At 39.0% G+C, this 21,121-nt stretch overlaps 1 protein-coding gene across 8 annotated transcripts in view; it reads left to right on the top strand.

Moving 5' to 3' along the window:
* Nucleotides 1-21,121, top strand: part of MEIS2 (Meis homeobox 2) — a 223,865-nt gene that overhangs the window by 12,288 nt on the left and 190,456 nt on the right. For all 8 annotated transcript variants that reach the window (XM_019968482.2, XM_019968480.2, XM_019968481.2 and 5 more), the window contains one exon: nucleotides 3,952-4,066. In XM_019968482.2, the coding sequence (XP_019824041.2) occupies nucleotides 3,952-4,066 (115 nt within the window). The remainder of the gene's footprint in view (nucleotides 1-3,951; nucleotides 4,067-21,121) is intronic.

Here is a 21,121-nt window from a genome sequence, read left to right as displayed (position 1 = left end):
GAGAAACAGAGGAGAGCTGCAGAGTGATCTCTTGTGGCCCCGCTACTACAAGCTCTCCCCATCTTGTCTCCTGCTTTTATATTAATTACAACTTGCATTATCAGCTGTGAGTCTGTAGCCCAGCAAATAGAAAATACTGCCCCTGGAGACCTAGCTTCTTGTATCTATTTTCCATCTCCTTCCATTGTGCTCCACTCAGTATTCACTGCTTTTCTCCTGCTAACACTGCTCTTTAATGCAATTACGTAAGAGCAAGAAGAGTCCTGTATTTGACTCCTAATTATGAAAGCCCCTGGGAATAGAAACATGTCTCTTCCTTGCCCTCGAATGTCTTCATGATACCTGGGGCTGAGGAGCAGGACATAGACTGTGGAATGCACCTACCTGATTCCTCACCCGCCCCCCCCCCCCCCCACACACAGCGTTTCTCTTTATTTTTCTAAGTATGTCACGTGTTTTACATGCTTTCATATGCCACTTCGGTTTCAAGATTCACTAAACTTCTGCATATAATTTGGCAGAAAGCCAAGCAGTTATTCTTGAAGGATGTAAACTTGGAAACTATCTAGGGAGGGGAAAGAAGAAGAAAGGAGTTGTGATACAAACAAATACTTCAGTCTAAGAACAAACCAATCTTATGTGTAAAGGACTGTATTGTAGCTATCCATGTTGCTTCCAATGTTTTGTGATCAAGGAGGTAGCAATTTTTATTGACCAGATTATCAGTATTTATGTTTGTACGTGATCACGTCACTGTGATGTAGCTGAATACAGACAACTTTGGGGTAACTCTTCAGCTTTCAAACCCCAGAGGGATTCAGCTGTTTTTCCTACTTCCAAGTTAGATGAATATCCTGGTACTAGTTTGTGTCAGTCTTGCAAAGTAGATCATAATACTTGAAACACACTATGGAGATTGGGACACTTGTAGGACAGCATCTTTGAGGATGTGAGGAAGGTAAGGGGGAAGAAACAGGGGCATGGTGGGTGAGATAGTAAAAGTGAGCTTGAGTAAACTTCAGGACTGAGCTGAAAACCCAAGACCCAACTGATTTGGAGGAACTAGCTGCTCTAAAAGTATTATTTGCTTATGTGGCTTATTTCTCACCCCTTTAGTTTAGAGACCGCCTCCTCCAAAAAACCAGGGAAGGAAATCAACTGAGTTATAAACTTGTGAGGCCTGACTTTAAAACTCAGTACAGGTTTGACTGATGGGGACAAGACAGTGCTTTCCATTGCAAGAAGTCCTTCTGAGTGATCCCTTGAAATCACTCTTATGTCCAAACAGAAAGACTCACTGGGGCTTCATTTGAATGATTATAAAATAGCTGTTAGATGACATTTGCCTTAAAACATAGTTGAGGTGTTAGTAGTTAGTTATTGTAATTTTCATGAGGGGTAAGGAGCTTTTATAGCCACCAGCTTAATAAAAAGCATGCAGTGCATAAAATTCACATCACTTGCTGTTTTAGTGATGCAAAGTTTAACTGAAAAGTTTAGCTTAGGTGACTATTATTGCAGTTTCTAAAAGAAGGCTCTAGCCAGTGTTGTTGCAAGACTAAACTCATGCCATGCTATTGTTTTTTTATTTTTCTTGTAATTCTTCTAGCTCTTTATCTGATTACCATCCAGCAAACAGCTGACTCGAAGAGTCTGCAAAGCTTGAAGAGCCCCTGCATTCTGTTTGCTTTTAGCTAAAAACTATTGGAAGAGTTTCGAACTTAGATACAAAAATCACAGGCATGACTTTGTCTTCAAACCAGCAGAACCTTGGTTTTCATTTTATTCTGTTCAACTTTGTTCCCAAATCTATCAATACTTTCAAAACTGTATCTTTACTTTAGAGAGATATATATATGTGTGTAGTACTTACAGTCACAAAGTTTCTGCTTAAGGTTTTGCCTTTGAATCAGTGGCTTGCCTGACAGCGGTTCCAACAGCATTGTTTGATAGAGATGTTATTAGTCTCTAGAACTTTGGGACATTTCACCATCTATCAAAAATGCTAAATACTAATTTACAGTGGTTTGAGACAGATCTATAGAGGCAAACAGATTTTTTTTGTTGTTGCTGTTCCAAATGATAATAGTTCCTTATTTTTTCTCTCTTTGGTTTCTTGACTTTGTTTTGGTGAAGTTTTATGTTCTATTTGTACATCATAGGGTTAAGGTTGAGAAAATGATAGACTGACCTTTTTTTCTGGATAAAGTATATATAATGACAACACGGCAAGATTGTCTTCAAGTGGTAAGATGTTAGCATGTTGCCTATAGACATGTCAGTCTGAGTCCTTAGTTACCAATTCTTGTAAGAAGAAATAGTGTACTTTGAGGGACTGACGGGGCTTTTTATGTTGCTCTCAAAGTACTGCACCCCCACCCCCACCCCCAACAGATTTGCTTGCCAGTAGATCTGTGGGCTTAGTCGAAGTTATCGCATACAGGTGACAAGTGTACAACTCTGACCTTAAGGCTGGTCTGTTTCATATGCTGTTCCTACTCTCTGTTTCTGCCAGAGGAAATTCCATCTCTTGCCTGCCTTCATGTGGTGCTGATAAAGTCCTTCCTGTACATTAGAATTCCTGTTTTCCTTTAAGCGACAGCAGGGTATTGGGACTGATCAGGAAAGGGGAGGAGGAACAGAAGAAGAATACACTCAGCAAAGTAGCATGAACTATAACTCTCGGCTTACCTTACACGTCCTTTAAAATGAGCAGTTCTTTCAGGAAAAAGCATTGCTCTGTGACTTTAAACCTTCCATGCAGCACTAAAGGAAGTCCTCTGCAGTTGATTAGGTGGATCACAGTTCATAGTTGTTTCATTTTCTGATTGTCGTTTGCGCACATTAAATAGCAAGGAAGGTATTGATGCAATGATTAATATTATTGTCTTTGTTAATGATATAATCAGTTGACAATGATTTTGAGAGTTAATTCAGGCCTTTTTAGGGCAATGCATTTGATGTGAAGGGCTGTCCCATACATTCTCCAATCTGAATTTTCAAGGGAGTTGTTGAGTTTTATAGATGTGTTAATATTCTGAAGTGTTTGGTATCCAAGAACATTGGGACCTATTTCTTGGAAGAGTGTGGCATAATTAATTAAAGAGCAAACTTTTAGATTTTTAAGGAGGCTTTTTTTTTCTAACTTAAAAAAATTCACTTTATTGAAGTATAATTTGTATATAATAAAATGCATCCATTTTAAGGCATCTGTTTCAAAGCTTCAAAATTTGTCTTACAAAATTGACTTACAATGATATTAAAATCAACTATCTTTCAATATCATAGAAAACTGTCTATTTAAAAAATAATTACAGATAAAATTTCCTGAAAAAAAAAATTCTTCCAGCAGAATGTTAATAAAGTACAATAATATGAAAATGTAAGATTTATCTTAGAAATAAAGCATTAGTAAATATCTAATCAATTTCTTTTTGCTTTAGTTTAAAGGTGGGAAAGAGGGAACGTTGTACCTCAGGTGCCAAAAAAGGACTCTTAAGTGATTAGAACTTTTCTGAAGAACAAAATTCAAATTTCAAGAGAACTGAGAAAGGGGGAAAAAGTATTTCTCAGCATTGTGTACCTCAAAATCATTGCAACATAAAACAAAAAACAAAATGAAGAAAAGTGTACAAAAAAATGTCAGTCAAGGACATAATATTTCTCATCACCTCAAAAAAAAAAAAAAATTAAGCCATCTGTTTCAATTGGTTTTAACAAATATGTACACTGACATAACTATCACTTCATCATGATTCTAGTGCTTTTTTTTTTCCTTTCGGTACCTATTGCTGAAAAGACAACATACTGTAACATGGCATCTATATATGCCTAGTTCTACAAATACTAATATGTACATGTTTTTTGCCTCTCTCTGTACCTTTCCCCTTGGTTCGTCATTTATGGCTGAAATGGTAACTGTGGAAAAATTCCTGGGCCTCCTGACATCAGAATCCTGCATCTTGGCGAGACCATGATGATGCAACTTCCACCCATTCAGCAGGCACCCCAGGGCCCTCCAGTGGGGGCCATGCGTCCCAGAGTGGAGACAACAGCAGTGAGCAAGGTAAAAAGTCAAGGATTTTCCTTGTGCAAAGTGGGCATGACTGAAATAACATCAGTATTTTATATTGGTACATCAGCCTCACTGTAAACAGGAGAGTGGCAGGTTAGGGAGTATGAATGACTGCTATTTAGGGAGACAGTATTTCCTTCCCTTAACTTATATTGCTCACCAAAAACAAAACAAAACAAAAAGAGTTGTCTAGTCTTTAAGCAAGCATTACAATAACAATCGATGAGTTCTGCCAATTCTTTGACAAATTTGGTTATCTACTCTTTACTCCTGGGTGTAAGCAAATAGAATGACGGATCTTTGCTTCTGTGATGCAGTAGATTGAATTATACTATAAATGGGATATTTTATTTGTAAATCAACTATAAGGGTTTTCTATAATCAAGCAATGATGCCTGTAAAGCACACATGATGCAAAAATCTGTTCTTATTAGTTCCAAAGCGCCATGCAAATTTTATATGGAATTGTATTTTGGGAAGATGGACTTTGAAATTCTTAGATTATTTGTCCCCATTTCTATTCAGCTGCCATGGTGAGACTTTTGTCACAAATTGTAAAAATTCAAATAATCAAAAGGCAAGGGGGACGTCAACTACAGATGACAAGGAAGCCTAGAGTCATTTAAAATAAATTTTACCATTTAAGGCTCACCTATTGCACAGAGAGCAATTATATATTGGTAGGGTTGACTCTTCTATGGCTAAAATTATTATTTAAAAGAAGATGCATTATTGAACGTGGGCCAGGAAAGTATATAGATTTTACTTTTTAATATTTTACATTAGATGGTGTCTGATCTCCTAGGTCTATTTCATCTCTATTATGACTGTGTTTATGGCCACAATATTTAAGCATTAGACAGTCTTCCAAGTGGAGGACAGTTTAACAGCTTGAGCTGTAGTCATATATGCCATTTAAAAAACGATGGTTGATGTAGGGTGAGTGCCTTTATATTTCCAAGTTCCTGGTCATGGATTTTGGATTCCTAGTATTCTGGAAGAGTTTAGAGAAGTGTCCCTTCTAGGATGTTGTTAAGTTGTGAATGGGTCCAACTTAGAATCTAAGTTTAAGCAAGCTGCAACTAACACAGAAATGAATACTGTCAGATGATAAATTGTGGAAGAACCGGTGAACTGTATCTATTTAGGCTTTCTGTACTGTTTTTTATTAGATCACTTTGGTTATATGTAAGAAAACGAAACTATAAAGAATTTTGAAGATGAAATGTATATAAATTCAGTGAATCTGTAATGCAGTGGCTTTCATTGTGTTTCTGTGTCTTGGAGAAAGACTTCTCAGTGTGTTTAAATCTGAAAAGCTTTCTAAGACTCCTCTCCTCCCACCACCCCAAATCATGGTGCCACAAAGGGGGAAATGTATCTATTAATAAAAACAAAACACCTTAAACATGGTACAAGAGAAGGGGAAAGGAGAAGCAGACTTAATGGTCTAATGAGGCTATCTTCCAAAGACTTGTTGTGTGTGAGGCTCGCTTTGACCTTTCACTTTGCTCAGGAGCCCAGCGCTTCATTTTTCACATTCTTGCAATTACGTTAACGCTTCAAGCATTTCTGACTCCAAGTCAGCTAGCAACACCAGGCATAACTCAACACTGTGAGTTTTTCTCCTCTCTGTAGATTCATTAACAGGTCACCAAGGTCCCAACTGAAATTTAAAACTGACTGGTTCAGTTGGGTTGGTTGAGTTATGGCCAGCGAGATGGCAGGAGAGGGCCAGGGAGAAGGGGAGGCAGGGAAGGATGACCCTGGGGTTTGGAACGCTGAACAGTTGCGGCCACGGCCAAGGCATTGAGTTTTATCATTTTGGTTAATTTTGCTGGCTTGTTGTTTTTGCTTTTGTTTTTGTTAGGGAAGAGAAAAGCACTGAGACCGATATAGTTGCGTAAAAACCATACACACGAACCTCTATGTTGTGGTTAGCCCCACCCACGGATGCCATGTTGAAGGATTTGATCCCCATAGGATTTTGTTCCTTTAATCACATCTCCATGGGATTAAAGAATGGACATGGTAGCTTATGTGTTTGAGTACTAGGAAGTCAGTCATTTTACTGTATTAAAGTGTGAGGGACAAAAAAACGTTTTGATTCCTGGAAAATGGAGACTCTCTGGGCATGGAGAATTTGCTACCTGGCTGACTACATCAGTGGCTCTGAAACACGGGTTGAAAGATATTCTGTATTTTACCAAAGATTCTACATTTCAAAGGTCAGACTTGAGTGTATTTTGTCATACTCGTGCCCATATTAGCCTTTTAAATATGTTTTCAAGATATTTTGTCCCACCAAATTGTCCAGAGTAGCTTTCTATGGGAAAGATTAATTATCTGCTTCAGGGCAAAGTCAACAGAGATATTGACTGAAATCACATATGCTTATCCCAGGTTAAATCTTAGGGTTGACGTTTAATGGAAAGCCTAAGAAGGAAATTTATGTTCTCCATATTAAATGTATTAAAATGCTTCATTGGGAACCAAGATTTTTAGTTTAGAAAAGAGTTTTCTTGCTTATTCAGAATTTATTAGCACAACAGGCATATGGAAAACTGTAAAACGATTCAGTTTCAAAACAAATTATGATAAACAGAAAAAAAATAGGGATGAATTGTACTAAAGACAATGTTTTCATACACATTTTAAATTAAACTTTAATAGCCATATGCTATAAAACAATACATGCATTTATGTTGCTTTATGATTTGGGGAATATTTCTACTAAAATGATTCATATGAACCTTTACTTTGGAACCTAAAAATATCTCATTATTTTATGACTTGATAGGGAAAGAGCTACAGTTACACAGGTGAAAGGTCATCTTTTCCTCCTCCGTGTTTGTACAGCAAACCCAAAGGAGGGGGGGAAATCAAATTTTTAAAATATTGTAAAAAACAAACGATAAAATGTGAAACCTGACTTTACTGTCTCTTTCACACAGCACATGCCTAGCAGTAAACTACATAAATATGAACCAGACTTTCATTCACTCTGATTTCTTTGGCTAAAAGCAGCCAAATGGAGTTTATCTTGTTAGTCACATGAGAATGAAGAAAAAAGTCTGTTTTATTTTTCAGGGATAGAATTAGGGTGCAGACTGGGTCTCTGGGGAAGTAACTGGCCTTCTTTGTGTCTGGCTTCCCATCAGTAATAAAATGGGGCTTGATAATAAGGCGTGGGGTCCCTAATTCTGTACCTGCTGAGTCAAAAGCTGCTTTGTATTTCATTGTGGGTTTTGCCCAGAGTAAAGACTAGGAAGCAGCCCCCTTGTTCCTGGAACACTTTGAGAGCCTTAGATGAAAGGCACAATATATGTACAAAGTATTATTATTATTGATGGGTTTGTGTAACTCCCATTAACGCTGATGGGAGTTACGCATGTGAATTGGCAGGAGAATAGACCCCTCAGTGTTTAGAGCACATGAAATTTACATTTTTTCCAGTGCTGTAATTGAGATGTTGACAAATTGGAGAATATTGATGAGCCTTTGTTTTAAGTATTTCGTGCCAAGTTTGTTTTATTTTTTCCGGATTTGAACAATGGTATGGGTTCAGCAGCAGTGAATAAAAAGGGCAGAGTAAAGATAACTTTGTATTTCAATATTTTGATGTGCCAATATGAAATAAATTGTCTTAGGCAAATGGAATATGCTGTTTTAATCATTAGCTAGGCATGAAAGAAAAATTGATGTTGACATCTTTGCTGTAAAATCGTTGTAATGGGGCCTTCCTTACAATTCATTTTTGTAAAATTCATTTTGTACATTTTGCAGCAATTGAACAATCCCTGCACTGTGAATAGGCAGGATTCCCAGAAATACCGAGACAGTTGGCCCAGTAACTGCTGAGCTCACACTGCACACCACACGCACGTTAACCATACTGTTGCCAGACCCAGTTTAACCTAAATCCATTAGTATTTAAGCATCTATGCATCTCTCATCTTTGAAGACACAGGGCTGTACAAACCAGCATAGTTCCCCTCAACTCTGCCACCTACAAAACCTCTCTTTTGATGTCTCTATCATGCAGGCAATGAGACTAAAATTCCATAACTAGATATTATGCAATTATTTAGCAATCATGGTTTTGAAATCTAAAAATACCCACTATAGATTTAACGTAAATGATTATAGGTAAGCAAAAGTCTAACACAGGCTTACACTGTTGAATTATTATATAATGCATGAAATAGTATTCTTCCCCACCAAGTATTCCAGTTACATAGTTAAAAGACGGGGGAAACCCTCAAACCCACTTATAGTGGGTCCTGAATATGTTCTACTGGGATTTCTTATTCAGTCTAGGAAAACTCTGTCAATGGAATGTTTTCATAGTGGCGGCAATCTCTTTAAAATAACCCTAAATACAATATGACAGATGCCATCTGGCATAATCTTTTGCTAGTTGCTTTTAACTTTTATTTTTCCTAGAGCTAAGTTCATCCAAAACTGGTCACTTACTGTTATGATAAATATGGTGACATTTCTTTTCCTTCCTGTCCTCCTAATTGTATCAGAAAATTCACTGAGAATGTAATTGAGAATTGAACATTGGCACAGAATAAGCTGTTGTATTATAGAGTATTTATGTTGCATTTTCATACTTTTTTGGCTCCCCAAATAAAATCAAAAGGAATACTATCCTTAATCATCGGCAAACATCCAAATAATTTCTGTTGATTTTCTTAAGACGTTTTAGAATAGCAACCGCTAGAAATAAAATTGAACTCTTCTAATAAATAAATGCTCTAGGAGCATGTAATGGTGCCCATAAATGCTTAAAAGTTTTCTATAATTGCTGTTAATTTTGAGTAATTTCTTCCTATATGTATCAACTTACTTGAAAAGCCCGGAGTTGAGATTTCTAGATTTTTTTTTTTTAACTTAGTCATGTAAAGGGATGTCTCCTGATGCCAGTTAGAGTTTAATTTAGAGTAGTAATTAAACTTGAATACTGCCTCATAAACAAAAGATAAACAATAAACCAGCCACGTTCCCTGCTGTTTCATAGCTTTCTTTCCCAGATGTTTTAGCCTGATAATTTTTACACAGTGAACTACCTAACATGGAGTTTTGTGGACAGAGGTCGAAAGAGAGTTTTCTTTTTAGCTTTTCTTTTCTTCTTCTTTTTTTTTTTTGGTTTGGTAATCTTTTTTCAGTTCAAAAATCAAAATGTAGGGGCTTTTCCACGACTTAGATTTTTTAAAATTTCGATTAAGTAAATTCTTAATGCAGACGTGCTTTAAAGATAACTCTAGTTTTTTTCCTTAGATATGGTCTCTTTTTTTCCTTTAAAATGAATCTTGTTGTGAATGCCTTTACACTTAATAACGTAAAGAACAGATTTTTGCTTAAGTAAAATCTTGATAGTAAGTCAGAGAAAGAAAAGCTTGACAATAGAAAATGTTTCTTTTCCTCTTTTCTTCTACTTTCCACCCCATGCATCCGCCCCCCTCCTCCCCTTTCCCGCCCAAGGCCAACGTTACTTTGCGCTTGTACTTTTCTTTGGCCTACAAGCGTTCTCTGTCTGGGTTCTGGACCAGTCCATTGTCAGCCATGATCTTTCTAATTGTCAGGTACTAGTCGGCCATTCAATGCTGAAGCCATGTTATTTTCACTGGGTGGGGTAATTACTGAAAGCTGAGAATAGCTGCACTAAAGACGAGGGATACTTTCATGATACCATTAGCATAAGAGTGGGTAAATTATTCATGCCAAGTGAGGATTCTATGGGGAAAAGTATAGTTAATGCACATAGTTTTTAAATGTATCCCTTTCTGCTCTGAGACTAAATTCTTGTTGGAATCAGTTCTCAGACATTTACGGGAAAGCTCTGGTGGCGTGTTAGATGCAGTTCATCTCTCTCTGTTTGCAGCGCTCTCAATAGAGACCATCTGGCAAAGATCCAAAAGGTGATTAAACAAAATGATCAGCTCTTGTTGCTGTGTTACATGTCCAATACTCCGGATTAAAAAACATGACCCACGACAGTCAAGCTCACGTCATGCCGCTCCCTCTCCCCCCTCCCCTTCCCGTATAAGAATTCAGATGGTCCACAAATGTGTGTGCCATCTTTGTGTCCTTATGGCCCATAATCATGAACAGGTTGTGCAAATGGCTCTTTCTGGAGCACTGTCTGTTCCAGCAGCATAGAAGCGTTTCATATTAATTGGGTCAGTCTAATATTCATATTGACATGGGGAAAAATTACTAAAATTTATTCTTATAGCAGACAATGAATATGTGTGCTCTCTGCCATGAGGGAAGTGAAATCTGACAACTGGCTTGTTCAACTGATTAATTTTTCTTGAAAATGGAGAAAAATCAAAGCAGGGGAAACTGTCATTCTCTGAAAACAGTGCACAATGCTTTGTAAGTAAACAAAATGCATTGGCTGGGGGCTTTGGGGGAGCTTGTGGAAATGAGCTCTGGTTTTAACGCCATAATCAGGGATGAATTTACAGTGCCATTCAGAGGCGTCCTCCTCCCCATAAACAAGCTGATAATCACAGGGAAGCTGACTTCCAATTAGCTTTTCCTTCCCTCACACGGATCAGGGTATTTATATGTCCTCCTTAAGCTTTAATATGTCACTCCTGAGTTGGTCCATCTCATGTCACATTCAAAAGTTTGGAAATAAAATGCTTTATTATGAGGAAATCCTGCAAGGTAATTTTTCAGCCAATCATTTCACAATTGAGTTAAGGTAAAAATGCCAAGATTTGTGACTAAGGGACAGATGTATCTTATCTTTGGGGGTTTGCACCAAATGCCAAGTAGAAATATAAATTGAACAAACCAGACATTGTGAGGAAGTGATTGAAGAAATATTGAGATGAAATCTTGGAATGAACTATATATGTATATTTATAACAATGCTGTGAATTGCTTACATGCCACATTTGCATAAGCCTGAACTCTGATTTTTATTAAGGGGCAGTTTCATGTAGGTTAGTTAAGGCATTCAAAATACAAGACCGTTATTAGCTTATTCAAGAGATTATGCCTGTCCACTTAATATTGTGGAAATAGAGGATATTCTAGGATGAATTTGAGTGCAAATGTCCAGAAAATATAAAGAATAAATCAGAAAAAAAAAAATTCTTCAGAACCACTTTAAAACATCCTCAGTCCCGTCAGCTCCCATTTCTAAGGGCGGGTAAGGCAGTAGGTTAGAAATACAGCTGGGCACAGTACTCAGGGAGGGGAAGTGAGGGTCCCCTGGAGTCAGTGCAGTGTGGCAGATGAAAGGGACTTGCATAGCCTTGGGGGTCTTAAGGCTATTATAGGGCAACTCATGCTCTGTTATCATGCTGATTTTTCAATTGATTTTTGGCTGAACAGTACTTGTTGAAGCCCTCCAGAGCATCAGACACAGCCTTATGGTGCTATATGTTGTAATACACGTGTTCTGTTTTTTTCCCTTCATTGTCTTTCTTGCCTTTACTTCGGAAGAATAGTCTATAACGACGCCATGTTATTTTTCCTCTCTTTTCTCTGTTCTTCTTATTTCTACCCTCAAAAAGTTCTTGAAATTCTTACTGTTTTAAATCTGGGGTGGGGTAGGGTAGTAGGAGAATAGCTTTTTTTTTTCATCTTCCTATGTAGACATTTGTTTTTAATTTGGCCTTTGAAAATATTTTGATGTCACAGCAGACAATAATATAAACCATTTTTATCTACCACATTTATCCCTTAGTAGTCTTGGGCTATTCACCCCCTTTCTAATGACCAGCAAGAAGACAACTATGGGATTTCACTAAAATCTAATTCCTCATTAAAATGAAAGTTGACCATTTTAATGTCCCTTCTACTGTAGCAATAAGGTCCCTTAGCCAGATAGAAAGCCAGAACTTGAAAAGGGAAATACTGGAGAGAGACCTAAGGGAAGTGTGTCCCTCTCTCTTCTGTCTGGGAAATTCTGATTCTAATGTCATCTCCTCCAGGAAGCCTTCTTGATTTGCCTGGGACATAAGCCATTGTTCTCTTCTCTGCACCCCAGTGGCACCCTCTACCACTATTATAGCATCATTCACATTTTGTGTTATAATTATTTGGTTCCTGGTCTGTCACCTTGCTTTTCCAAGGCAGAAATTATTACTTATTCAGCTATCTAGCAATAGAATGTTCTTTTCTTAATCAATAAGCAAAATCCACAGATTTCAGTTTTTGTAAGGTAGAAACAATTTAATCAAAACTTTGTACTCATCAGCTGGATATTTAACATATTGATACGTTTGAAAAAATCATCTTATATCCTTAAGAGATAATAAACCTATTTTATTTTACTAAAATTTTATTGTATGCAACACTATCTTAAATAAGTCAATGGACTATTATAGGTAGGATCTTAAATTTTAGATTCTTATTTTAAATGGTATTTTAAGATGATACTTAAAATAGGATTTGTCTTATTTGTTATTTAATGGTATCTTAAATTATATACATATGGTCAGAATTTGGACATGGGATTTCTTTTCACTATATTATCTATACAAAAGTAAGGGTGTGGATGTAAGTCTTGTAATGTAATAAGGGAAACTTTAATGTGGCAAATAGTTTCCCCTGATGAACTCATTTTGCTTGCACTTCTTGTTCTTGAGGGAAGTTGGGGGTCTTCACATACAGGTAAAGAAACTGGAAGGAATTCTTGAATTTTTAGGCTGTACATGTTTCTGTTGATTTCCTACATATTCATTCTAGTTTTCTTGTATTTGCTTTTGAGCAGGTTTAATTTACTCTAGGCAATGTAAGCAAACCCTGTATTGAGCCCCCTTTTCATCTGCTTGAGGTTCTGTCCAGAGTCTTGGACAGTGAGTCAAGATGCCTGTGCTCTGGGGTTAGGCTTGCATGGAGAAGGACACGGACTCAGGAGGCAGAGAGACATGGGTTCAAATCCCAGTTTTACTCCATGTCTGCTAGATTCAGTTTCTCCATCTGCAAAGTGGGGGGAAGCTGCTCACCATTAAGGTTGTCCTGGAGATGGTATCATGTGAGATCTATGTGTTAAACACATAGTATTGCCTGGAACCAGTAACTATTAGTTCCTTTATTCCCCTGTTCTGCTGTCCTTGACTGACTCTAATTAGCTCTGTGGCCTTCGATGACTCCCTTAATCTCTTCAGACTTTTGCTCACCTATAAAATAGGACAGAATGAGATGATCTTTTACATTCAAGCGCCAGGGATCTAATGTTTACATTCATGAGTCTTCTTTTTTATTTTGTGCATTTTAACATAGAGAAAGACTGCAAGTTTTTTAGTTTTTGCTTTTTTTGTTTTGTTTTAAATCAGAGGTGTAACAGAAACATTTTTATTTCCTTCATTTTACAGGATTATTATGTAGTGAGATCATGTTTTTTGTTCCTTGCTTTTGTTTACGAGGAAAGACTATTCTTCCTGGTTTGGCAAGAGAATAACCAGGCCTTACAGCTGATATTCTGAGGATGGCAGATTGTCACAGTCTGGGTATAGGACACTGAAGGTGGTGCATGACTATCAGAAGTGTGAGATATATTTTGTAAATACAGAGTAACTTCCATTATCCATTATCTAATCAGTTAGAATCTCTGTTGGAATTTCTGTACATCACAAGTAGAATAATAAAGGATAATCATTACAGAGGCTGAGACCCTGTCCTCTCCTGAGATGAATTACAAAGGCGATGGCACCCCACTCCAGTACTCTTGCCTGGAAAATCCCATGGACAGAGGAGCCTGGTAGGCTGCAGTCCATGGGGTCGCTAAGAGTTGGATATGCCTGAGTGACTTCACTTTCGCTTTTCACTTTCATGTATTGGAGAAGGAAATGGCAACCCACTCCAGTGTTCTTGCCTGGAGAATCCCAGGGACGGTGGAGCCTGGTGGGCTGCTGTCTATGGGGTCGCATGGAGTCGGACACGACTGAAGCGACTTAGCAGCAGCAGCAGCAGCAAAGAATTTTCAGGAGAATTATACAGTTAAGAATATTTTACTGTATCTAATTATTTTTAGACTCATAATTCACACCAGATGAAGCTGTTACCCTTTAGTCAGTAGAATTTGTGCTTAATCAAAACGCTTATTCCTTAACTCTTGCTGCCAGCTAGGGATGTCACTGTGGCCTCAAAACTAAGCCTTCTTTTTTTTCTTTTTTTAATTTGGAGATTTACAAAAGCAGACTAGGAGTGTAAAATTTCATATTTCTTCTTTGAGCTAACATTTGTAACAAATGCCACCTGCTGAAATAAAACCACCAAAATTTCCATGTACTAAATGTGAATGATGGAGAAAAGTTGATAACTCATGGATTATTGAAAGCTTATGGAATCTACCCCTTGAGTGTCCTTCAGTGACACACACCAGAGCTGAGATGTACATAAACTTTTCTGGAGGCAGGAAGCTCTTGATCTCTCAAGACCTCTTCTGAGTCTATGTTGCTTAAATTCAGTACACACAGATATTCATTGAACAAGGCACTCTGGAAATAAAAATATAAACATTACAAGGGTCCCTGCCTTCAATAACTTACCATCTTTTGTGAGGTAGGGGGCACCGTGGCGAGTATGCTGGTAACTCTTATGTGAGGCAGATATTCAGTGCTAGGGAATGGATGGAGGAAGGCTTGTTGACCTAGAGAGAGTGGAGTATACAAAGGATGGAGCTTTGGAAGCAGATGGCTCTGAATACTCATCCTTGCCCCGCAGCTTCTAAGCAATGATCTTTCTGAATGTTAGTTTCTTCACCTGTGAAATGGGAACAATAACCATCTCATCGGGCTTCCCTAATGACTCCAATGGTAAAGAATCCACCTGCAATGCAGGAGATCCTCCAGCAAAGCAGGAGGCCCTGGGTTTGATCCCTGGGTTGGGACAATCCCCTGGAAGAGGGCATGGCAACCCACTCCAGTATTCTTGCCTGGAGAATCCCCATGGACAGAGGTGCCTGGCAGGATGCAGTCCATGGGATTGCAAAGAGTTGAACATGACTGAGTGACTAAGCACAGCACAACACAGCACAACCATCTCATAGGGTAATTGCTAGGATTAAATAAACATTAGTTGTTTTTTTTTGTTTTAAGTCTCACTTGGTAACTAATGTGGAACTGCCCAAATATTCTCTTCATTCAACTTTTATTGACCATGTAATTGATGGGAATCACTATCCTAGATGCGAGAGATACATAACTCCTAAGATGTGATATCATTCCTCTTTATACTCTTTCTTAAGTAACTCAGAAATGTAAACAGATAAATGCACATGCTTCTAATATCACGTGCAACATTCAGGTTGTAAGGTATTTCAGATGAGGGAGCAGATGAGGGAGTGAAATATCTGAAATATCTGTGGAAGGCGCCACAAAATTGGGGAGGCTTTAAAAGGCTTTAATGGCCTTCAGTGGGTGTTTACAGGTCAACAAGGTAGGGGATGTTTGGGGAGCAGATGGAAGAGCCAGTGCAGAGGCCCAGAAGTGTGAAACAGCATGGTGTGTTCAGGGCAACAACCAGATTGATAACTGCCGTTTGTGAGAGAGGCTGCTTGGGAAGAGGGTGGCTGGTGAGGCAAGTAGGGGCTGTCTGTGAAGATCCTTGTTTACCAGGCTAAGAAGCTTATACTTAATCCTGTAGAGCACTGTTTACCAAACTTTCCTGGAGATAAGTAGCTCCTAAGGGGCTTGTCCATACAGATTCCCAGGCAGACCACAGCCACACAGAATCAGCATCACCATGGGAGGTCCCGGGCCTCTGAATTTTCAATCCAAGCCCCAGGGATGTGGACTGACCATTGAAGAAAATTAAGCAAAAGGAGTTTATGATGAGATTTTGTATTTTGGAAAAAGCTCTTTGAGACTGTGGAGAATACATTTGAGGGAGGCAAGAGTAAGTACAGTAAGAACTCTACACGTGAATGAGTTCTGTTCCAAGAGCGTGTTTGTAAGTCCAAGAAAATTAGCCTAGGTACCCGACTAACACAATCGACTGTATAGTACTATACTGTAATAGGTTTATAGTTCTTTTCATACAAATAATAATTTAAAAAAAAAAGCTTAAAATAAAGATAATGTACTACTGTACTCTGTACGGTGTGTGTGTGGGGGTGCTCAGGTGTATCTGACTCTTATGACCCCATGGACTGTACCCCACCAGGCTCCTCTGTCCATGGGATTTGCCGGGTAAGAATACTGGAGTGCATTGCCATTTCCTACTCCAGGGGATCTTCCTGAGCCACGGATCAAACGCGCGTCTGTTGAACCTCCTGCATCGGCAGGCAGATGTCTTACCCCTGTGCCGCCTGGGAAGCCCTACTCTCTGCAGTGCTGTAAAGCACGTGGAAGCACAGCCACGTGTAGAGAATGCAGACACGTGACAGTGTACACCAGACGCATGAACTGACTTATGTGACTGGACATGTGCACGCACGTTCGCATCTTTGAAAGTTTGCAACATGAAGGCTTCTGGGTAGGGGACTTCTATATAGAGTAAAGGTTAATAGTCCCAGGGGCTGGTGAGGGCTAAATGAAGACAGTGGCAGTGGAGATGTGGGGGAGAGGACTGGTAGATTACCTGCAGGAAGAAGGGAGGAGGACAGAGTCCAGTATCACATGCAGGCCATTCTCTTGGTGGGGGTACCACAGTGTAGATAGTTTTCTTTTCTCCTGCCATGAGTTTTGAAATATGGATGTCTCTCCATCAGAGGAGAAGACGAGGAATAATATTCCACTTACACATGCAAGGCTGTTGAAGTAGAAATGCGTGATGCATGTTGGATGGATACTGATTTTTTTTTCCAGGTCATAACATTACTGGGCTAACTAAGGGTAGCCCAGTTGAGGAGGTGGCCTTTGACGTTTTTCTGCTTGCCTTGATATTTTCAGATCTGTCATTTGTCCTGGGTAATCCTCCACTTTGTATTTGTAAAACAGGAGTAATAGATACCTAATTTAATAGATTTAGGAAAAGAAGAATGATGTGATTTATCTAAAATGACAGTAATTTTATGTTTGGTTCATAGTAAACAAAACATTATAAATATATATACATTTTTTGCTTAAATGTTGCTTTAAAAAGAGTTAACAACTGACCCTGTACAGCTGTCATCAGGATGAGGAACCTAAAAATGCAATCCTGCATTCATCCTTGGGAAAACAGAGTTATGCGTTGTATAGCTGGAGATACCTGCCTTGAGCCCAGCCCTGAGCCCTGCCACCTTCTAAATACAAAATGCCACTAGCCTCAGACTCATCTAGTGGAAAATGATTCCTGTCCTCTGAAGTCTCATTGCACATTTTTCTGATTCTCTCTTCTGACAATTGGGTTGTTCCTATGTTATAGTAATTGGTTACACGTCTTATTTATTATCCTATTTGACTGTAAGATTCTTGAGGACACTTTCCATGTCTGCAGCATCTTCCTTCTCAGCCCCCCATTGTGCTATGATAACATAGGAGACCTTCGATAATAATAATTATTTTTTTTAAAAAGAGGATTGGGTCCATATTGTGAAGGACGTTGAATAGCAAGCTGAGGAGTTTGTGCTTGATTTGGTAGGTAATGGGGGCCTATTGAAGATTTCTGAATGGGGGTAGTGACATAATCGCCTTCCTTTTGAATGTCAATGACAAATTCTCCACTGTGTCTTCCATGGTCAAAATAGCAGACCTATACACTTGCCTGAAATACTGTCTGTTTGAAAGAATGGATATTCTTTTGAATGAAGAAGCAAATTTCAAATGGCTTAAAAAAAATAAAGCTTGACATTCTCTCTAAAGTAATTTAAACACTTAAATTATTGTGATTCACAAAGGTCCCAAGTATGTAACTTCATTCTAGGAACATTTATAAGGACACATTTTGGTAAAATTTTACAGTGTTGTTATAATTATTAACAACTAGGTATGATTCAACAGGACTGAGTAAATATATCTTCTGCAGTATTTGGAAAACTATGATTCCATGGATATTTAAATAGACATCACTTAAGAAAAAAAATAAAAGGACTTTGTGGTTAAATAGATTGCAAGCTGGAGCAGTGCAGGGTTTCCTGTAGTATAGGAATGTGCAGATCCTCTAATTTGCTAATGTGCATTTTAAGTCTGTAAGGAGGCTTCTTAGACTCACTTAACCATTGAAATCCTTTTTTGCATTATCTCTGGGGACCGATCTTCCTCAGAACACACTGTGGAGAACACTGTCCTCGACTGCTTCTTTCATTGAAGTACTCTCAGATAGGGTTTAATATCCTAGGGAGTCTTCTTGCATCTTGTATTTAAAAGGTAGGTCAGCATGGGCTCAGGATCAATTTTCAGTAGTGTAAAAAGCAATTTCCTCTAAGGTCTGAAGTCTTGTGACTTCAGCTGTACTTGTACAGAATGTGCCGTTAACTTAGCTATCCTTGAAGTTATCCTTGATTGTATTAATCAAACAGTGTTTCCTATATATCTGTTGAGTGTTTGATTTAATACCAGTACATTTGGTTACACCCTCAAAAATGTATAAATGAGGATCCCAGCAGAATATTGCTAGGAGAAGTGTATTAACACCTAGTTTGATGCAGAGCATACTAGGTACTTTTCTTCCTCAAAAGTAAACCCTTTTCCTTTCTTAAAGTGGCTGCTGAGGTGGAGGCTAAATGGTAAATCCATGGAGGCAGGAATGAGGATGGAGGAGGGAAAACCATCTTCCCTCATTTGGGAGTAGATGGCGTGGGCCCTGTTTGCTCCCGGTAATGAGTGGTGGACTGGGTATACTATCCGCCCAGTGGAAATTTTCTGGGACACAGAGCTGCAAAACCCCAATCTGCCTGTGTCTAGCTGTTCTGGGATCTCCAGTTTAGTAAACTGTTAGAACTGGTTGCACCAGGCAAGTGTTGCCTCTATTGGCAAAAAAAATTTTCCCTTATATCCTTATTGTTAGAGAATGCCAGGAGGCAGGCATCATGCAGTCCCTCTTTATCATGAAGATTGGGCTTCCCTGGTGGCGCAGACGGTAAAGCGTCTGCCTGCAATGCAGGAGACCCGGGTTCGATTCCTGGGTTGGGAAGATACCCTGGAGAAGGAAATGGCAATCCACGCCAACACTCTTGCCTGGAAAACCCCAGGGACAGAGGAGCCTGATAGGCTACAGTCCATGGGGTCGCAAAGAGTCAGACACGACTGAGAGACTTCACTTTCACTTTAATCGTGAAGAGGCTTCCCTGGTGGCTTGCAATGCAGAAGGCCCAGGCTTGATCCCTGGGTCAGGAAGATCCCCTGGAGAAGGGAATGGCAACCCACTCCAGTGTTCTTGCCTGGAGAATCCGATGTACAGAGGAGCCTGGCAGGCTACGGTCCATGGGGTAGCAAAGAGTTGAACGTGACTGAGTGACTAAGCACTTGGTTACTAAGTGAGGGGAAGACCTCTTTGTTCATACACTCTACTCCTGAGCATTATGGTGGAATTACCCACAAAAGTGTGTCACCCCCTTTTATCTGCAGGAGGGAGAATTAGGCAGAGCACGCTTACCTCTCCAGCTTTGAAATGAGCAAGAACAGGTTAGTGGTACAACTTAGACTGTCTTTGCAGTATGCTGAGAAAAAGCCTGATTTTGTCTTGTCAGAAAGTTTTTCTGCAAGCTTTTGAATTCTTTATAACAATTAGCTCAGAAAATTGCAACATTTTTAAAGGAAGTCTTCCTTATTTTGTAAATAGAAACATGCTTGTATGTGGAGAGCCATTGGTTTTTAATATCATTAATCAACTTTTAAACCCCAAAGTGGAAACATGGGGCTTACTGTTCTTTATCCATCCAGATTTTGGTGCTTCTACACATTTTAGCATCATTATCAGTCACTTAATGGATGAAACTTTTCACCATGTTTCTTATTCTAAATGGAATCTTAGTTGCTCGTTTTCTGCCAGTATAAAGCATGAGCTGCTTTCAACTGGCAAAGAAGAAAACAAAAATTAAACCCTAGCTGAAATAAAATTACACCAAAAAGTAATGTGTCAGAGTTTTGACAATTAGAGGAAAAAAATGGTGCTCTTAAACTTTGCTCTGTTGTTTCATATGTTGGGCATTTAAGGCAGAAACATCAGGGACGCTTCCCTGTGCATGTTGTCAGGGACCTTGAAATGTGGCTGCTTTGTGAGAGTGAAAGAAAGCCCTGAGTTCATGGATGTCTTCTGGTCTCATACAGCATCACTCCAGAGATAGTCATCTCTGAAGCTGTGACATTTTAACTTTTTCATCTACACAGATGTACCTTTTTTTTCTTTAAACTTACTGAAGCATGCTAGCCTTTTTTTAGGCATGCTATCTGATAACATTTGCTGAGTTTTTATGGTACCCTAGACAGCAGGAGGTAAGGAAAACAAAGCTGAGAAATCAATCTTGATTACAGAGGCTCCCTCACCTACCGCTGGCTCCATAGACCAGCTCTCTGTGTCGCCCTCTGTATACCTAGCAAAGTGCTCTGTAGAGAGTTTGTGATAAACAGACATTGGTCAAATAAATTGTTGTCTCAACTTCATAGTTGATTAATAGCTAATAGCTTGTAGCAACTTAGTAGGTGGTGTTAGGAATTAACTCCTTCTTCAAGAACCCGGCCATCAAAGTAGGAGACTTAAGTGTTTGATCCCTGGGTTGGGAAGATCCTCTGGAGAAGGGCGTGACAACCCACCCCAGTCTTCTTGCCTGAAGTATCCCATGGACAGAGGAGCTTGGCGGGCTACAGTCCATGGGGTCACACAGAGTCAGACATGACTGAAGCGACTTAGCACGCAGAAATGTCAGCGTGATGTCAACTCAACACCTAAAGTTGAGTTTTTCAGAATGTCAGTCGTCAAATCTGTGATGGGGTTATTAGGTGGAATTGAGTACTGTGTGAGGTACCTGAAAGCAAGGACAGGTCATGGCCAGAGATTTCACCAACTCCTACAAATTTAAGGGGAGTGCTTCTGTGCTCTATGGAGAAATTCAAAAGTGTGTAGTTCTTAAGAGTATGGAGTAAGTCTAAGTGTGATCTTAGGTGACTCATTTTAAAGTCTAAATTTCCTCAGATAGAGAATGAAGATTAC

The sequence above is a fragment of the Bos indicus genome, chromosome 10, assembly GCF_029378745.1.
Source record: "Bos indicus isolate NIAB-ARS_2022 breed Sahiwal x Tharparkar chromosome 10, NIAB-ARS_B.indTharparkar_mat_pri_1.0, whole genome shotgun sequence".
NCBI classification, from domain to species: Eukaryota; Metazoa; Chordata; class Mammalia; order Artiodactyla; family Bovidae; genus Bos; species Bos indicus.
Note: the sequence above shows the minus strand (reverse complement) of the source record. Positions and strands in the feature narration are given on the sequence as shown.